This window comes from Glycine soja, chromosome 10, assembly GCF_004193775.1.
Source record: "Glycine soja cultivar W05 chromosome 10, ASM419377v2, whole genome shotgun sequence".
Taxonomy (NCBI): Eukaryota; Viridiplantae; Streptophyta; class Magnoliopsida; order Fabales; family Fabaceae; genus Glycine; species Glycine soja.
Genome location: NC_041011.1, coordinates 45,818,399 through 45,823,220, shown reverse-complemented (window position 1 = coordinate 45,823,220; position 4,822 = coordinate 45,818,399). Strand labels below are relative to the sequence as shown.

The 4,822-nt window shown below is 36.9% G+C and overlaps 1 protein-coding gene across 1 annotated transcript; it reads right to left on the bottom strand.

Moving 5' to 3' along the window:
- Positions 1-747: 747 nt before the first annotated feature.
- On the bottom strand, positions 748-4,260 carry LOC114372242 (auxin response factor 18-like). Its single transcript, XM_028329716.1, has 2 exons — positions 2,939-4,260; positions 748-1,913 (listed from the first exon to the last, which is right to left on the bottom strand). The coding sequence occupies exons 1-2, from the start codon at positions 4,028-4,030 to the stop codon at positions 1,167-1,169; spliced, it is 1,839 nt and encodes a 612-aa protein (XP_028185517.1). The 5' UTR covers positions 4,031-4,260; the 3' UTR covers positions 748-1,166.
- Between the last annotated feature and the right edge of the window lie 562 nt (positions 4,261-4,822).

Sequence of the window (4,822 nt, the reverse complement as noted above, 5' to 3'; positions counted from 1 at the left end):
CTTTTACTTACTAATATGATAGTATTATGTTATATGTTCACCCAATCTCTGTATTGCCATTTTATATTGAGAATTGATATCCTTGTCCTAATGCTCCAATGTCCTAGAAAACTTCGTGGGCAGTGTATCCCCATGATCCTGAGATCACTACCAATATGTGGGCCATACCTCAGTGAAATTCAAACAAAAAAATCAGAAAAAAGAAATAAGTTTTTTGTTTTATTTAGGACTGCAGTTGATTACTTGATGATTAGTTTGCCTGTCTCCTAAAGTAACTACACAGAGGATAGTAACTAATTGACCCCTTCTCCTCCTTGCATTGTAAAAACTAATCACTAATTCAAGGAAGTAAACTATACTAAAAACTAGTCACTGTCTACATAGGAAGTTAAGTATCTTCATTTGGATACATTTTGTGTCACCTTAATTTTGATTGAAATCCTAGGTCTCGATTCTCCTAATTAAAAAGTGACATTCACGTAGCTAAAACTAACTCTCTTTTAATGTTTAATGTAGGAAACAAGAAATAGGAACAAGCGATTTGGTTTCCTTTAACTTTCACTAGTCAAATTAAAATATCGGCATTTATGGTGCTGTGGACCGTTGCAATTTGCAAGTGTTACGTAGTAAAACTACTTTGTTTGAAAATTTTGACCTTCAGAAATGGTAAAGAAGTCAGAACAGAGAGGAATATTAATGTTTTTTTGGCTAAACTCTCACCTTGAAAAGTTGATAGAAACCTGAATATTAAATCAAGAACAAAGACAAGCATTCTTTGATAGAAACTCATGAGTTACATCATCCCATATATAATTGGAAGAGGGATTCTCCCTCAATAAGGAAATACAGTAGTAGGAGAGAAAACTTCAGTCAAGTGCAAGTTAACGAAAATATTACCCCTTCAGTTCATCAAAACGGTTACTCAGTTTTAACAAACAACACATAATAGTTGTTATGGTGTCATAAAATATGTTTCTGAATCAAACGGGGGAATATTTTTGTTAACTTGCACCCAAGTACAATTTATGCCGAAGGAAAAGAAACACCTATACAACAAAGGCAACAACACTACAGCTACTGAAATCTGTTATAAGAATAGTTAGCCGCATTGATGTATTGTCTCCAAGAACTCACTGGCGTAGCAACTGAAAATAGGGGCGATTTTGTTATAAAGCAATACACAATGTGTTAACATTGTCAGTTCCAAGATCAGACTTGTGTTGGTCCTTGTACCAGGGAGACCCTCCATCAGAATTGTTCTCAATTGGACTACCTTGATGCAAACCAGAACCTAGGCCATCGGAAGCATTAGATGTCTTGTGTGAATTCCCCTCAGATACACTATTACCATTAGTATTGGCAGAGCTAGTGTTTGAACTCTTTTGCTCAGTCTGAATGAGTTTTCCAAATAACAAGATGTGAGGTGCTTTTGTTTCATTGGATTCCTTGAAATTCTGGCCAGGATTTCCCACTGTCAACAAGCAAGAAATGCCAACATTGGCCTTAGTAGTGGTGTTGTTCTTATAGGTTCCACAAGGTGGCCTAATAGGCTGTGCTGCTGCATGGTCAAGCCTTGAGAAACCACCTAGAAGCATGTCTGCTGGGAGCTTGTTGAAGGGAAAATCAGATGGAGATAGTCCAAATTGAGCATGCCTGGCTCCCTGTATGCCTCCAGAACTATTACTATCTTGAATGGTGCAAAGAGAGTTGGTGTAATTGAGAAGGTTGCTAGAGAATGATGGCATTGGGAGTTGGTTGATGACTTGAAAATAAGGATCCTGAAGAAAACGTTGTTTCTTTCTAGGAGGTGAGTATGCAGAGAGATTGAATGTAGGCATGTTTGAGACTAGTTCAACCAGCCAAGGGTTCACACACTTGACATTTTGAAGTAAATCTGGCTCATCCCACACCACCTGAAAACATAACATCACAAATTCTAGATTACTTCAAGCCAAATAGGTAACAAAAAGGGGAAAAAAAAGGGCAAAGTAATGCTAAAAGGTAACTCGAACTTCCAAAAGTAATGTTCAATCAACAGTGCCACTCGGTGAAGGGCAGTGCCCAATTGAAGCAACCATGGTACTAACTAGGAAGAATTGTCAGAACTGAAGACACTCTTGATATGATTTGCTACTTTACTGTAGTTTCAACAGTTGTTACTATTAACCGTATTCTTTTATCAAAACGAACCCAGAACATTAAAAAAATCCATTTATAGGAAACAAATATACTGTTAAATTTAATTGCTAAATTTAATTGCTGCTTATCACAGCTCATACAATTGCCACAAGAACTCAGTCTCATCCATTAACTATTTAATAGGAATAGGAAAGACACATAAATAAGAAAAATAGTATCTTGTGTTTGAGTCTAATTTAACTCCAAAAGCTAACTCAAAAGGTGAAGATTGTTCTTCACTTATATACTCTATATTAGCCTTATCTCTGGGACTTTTGTTTTTTCCAATAAATCTCCTCATGTCCAACACTTTATAGATTCTGATATCATCTTGATACCATAGAAGGTCAGTTTGCTCAAAAGGATGAAAGTTATCCTACGCTTATGTACTTTATATTGGTCTTATTTCTAGATTTGAGTTTTTTCCAATATAGTAAAAAAAAACATTGCATGATTGCATCAGAAAATTAATCTTGGTCTGACGAAGTGTAAACTTTGCTGAATCTTTTTTAAGCATTGAACAGTTTTAGAAGAGGGGCTAAGAAAGAGATAACAAGAAATCCAGTGAATGGTTTAACCATTGAAGAAGCAAGCAATGTCACTGTTGGTCAAATCAGAGTACTACTACACAGCAGAGAATAAAGTTGTAGCCTCGGAACAAAGACAAGTTGAGGAAGGGGGGATCTGATAGCAAAAGTTAACACATGTTAATGAAATAGTAAAAGGGGAAATCCATTCATAATAATGGTGGGTAGTGTACCTGCAGAAGACGCCAAGGAGAATCAGGCCAACGGATGGGATCTGCAACCTGAACAGAAGAAATGGTTCCCATGAACCAGCTGATCCTAGAAGAATCCTCAGTCTCAAAGGGCATTTTGAATCTCATTCCAGAACACCACTGAATTTGCATTGCAGCCTTCACAACAGAAGCCTTAACACAAAACTCCGGTGAACTAGCCCTCGGATAGTACACAACCTCAAAGGGTCTTCCATTAACAGCACAAGTCACAGCCTCAACAACAGATTCAGGAGCCACTCTTCCCACTATCTCATGATCACCACCACTTTTTGCACCACTCACAAAACTACTCTCACTCCCACACAAGAAGCCACCACCACCACCAAAGAGAGGGTTATTCCATCCAGAAGAGAACTCAGTCCCTCCACCAATCCCCTTCTTGGCCCTCCTTATCCCAACACATAGATCCCCATTTTCTGCCCTCAGAAACACAATAGAGTCCCCAGCAACAAGCCTCTTCTGGTTCACGAAATTGCTCCATCCAGTGGTCAAAAGATGCCTCCTTGGAGTCCCTCTATAGATGTGCCTAAACTTCCAGCACTGTCCATGCATATCCTTGGCAATGATGGTCTGAACAGGAGGCTCAGCCGAATAATCCAACCTTGGGAAAATGGTTTCAGCACAGTAACGAGGCACTGAGAAGCCTCCACCATTGTTTGCATCAGATTGTGTGAGAGTCTTAGCAAAAGAAGTTGGAGGCTTCTCTTGATTCTCAACTCCTCCACTGTTTGTGTTTCCCAAGAAACAATCATCTTGTGAATCCAATAATTCATGTTCCCTCAAAGGGGTGAGTCTCATTTTGACATAAACCTCGTCGGTGTCAGGGTCTGCCATGTATTTCATGGCAGAGAGTCTGCAAGGGATGAGTGGTGGAACACGGGTTTGATGGTTTTTCCCGAAATATTCCACCTTCCCATGAGCGTGTTCAGCGTGGCCCTGGGGAAAGTAGAAGACTTTTGTGTTGAGGGGTGGCATCTGAACCATGGCACCGGCACAGGCATGCCATAGTTGAGAATCTAAGCACCTTTCTGCTGAATCCATAACCATAAACATATCTCAAAAGGGTTGTTTGGGGTATGATCAGTGTGAGATGCAGAGAAGAAAATGAAGGAAGAAGAAGAAGAAGAAGAAGAAAAGTGAATTGGTGTTGGTGGATGAGAAAAAGAGGAGGGAGAAAGAGAAGAGTGGGGAGTGAGAGAAAGAGAGTGCGAAGTTGGAAGTACATAAAGACACAAACTGCACTCTCTCTCACTGTCACACGCGTATGTGGTTCTCTCAGTTGCCGACCATAACACAAACATGAATTGAAAATCGACATTAAGTTTACAACTCACGTACTCATAAATAAAACCACATCACTAATAAATATTTATATCACTATCAAAATTACTAGTATATTTTTCTTTCTATAAAATATTACCATAAGATTTGTTTCATTTTTTATTTCTAGAAAATATGGCTTCACTTTTGTAATTATTGTTCTTTTTATAAAAACTTTATATTCTACTATTAGACTTTTATTGGTATTCTTAATTATATGTTGTGTATACTTTTCATTCTTACTATATTCAAATTTTAAATTTAATTAAATATAATATTGATATTCTTAATATATTTTGTAAAATAAAATTAATACGATTAAATTATAAACATTATTTATTTAATTTTATGATTATTCAACGTTGATTTGTTTGGAAAATTTTACAATATTAAAGTTAAAATATCATATTTAAAGTAAAATATTTTAATACCTGATAAAAAAAATTAAGAATAAGAAAGATGTTTTTAATGTTTGAAAAATAACTAAGTCAATTGTTAGATACTATTAGTTGCTTAATTACATCG

What these genes read in the sequence shown, in the direction of transcription:
- LOC114372242 (XM_028329716.1), bottom strand. Translation starts at nt 4,030, where the DNA reads ATGTTTATGGTTATGGATTCAGCAGAAAGGTGCTTAGATTCTCAACTA. An exon ending in CTCCTTGGCGTCTTCTGCAG is followed by an intron (nt 1,914 to 2,938) that starts GTACACTACCCA and finishes TTATGTTTTCAG; the next exon opens with GTGGTGTGGGATGAGCCAGA.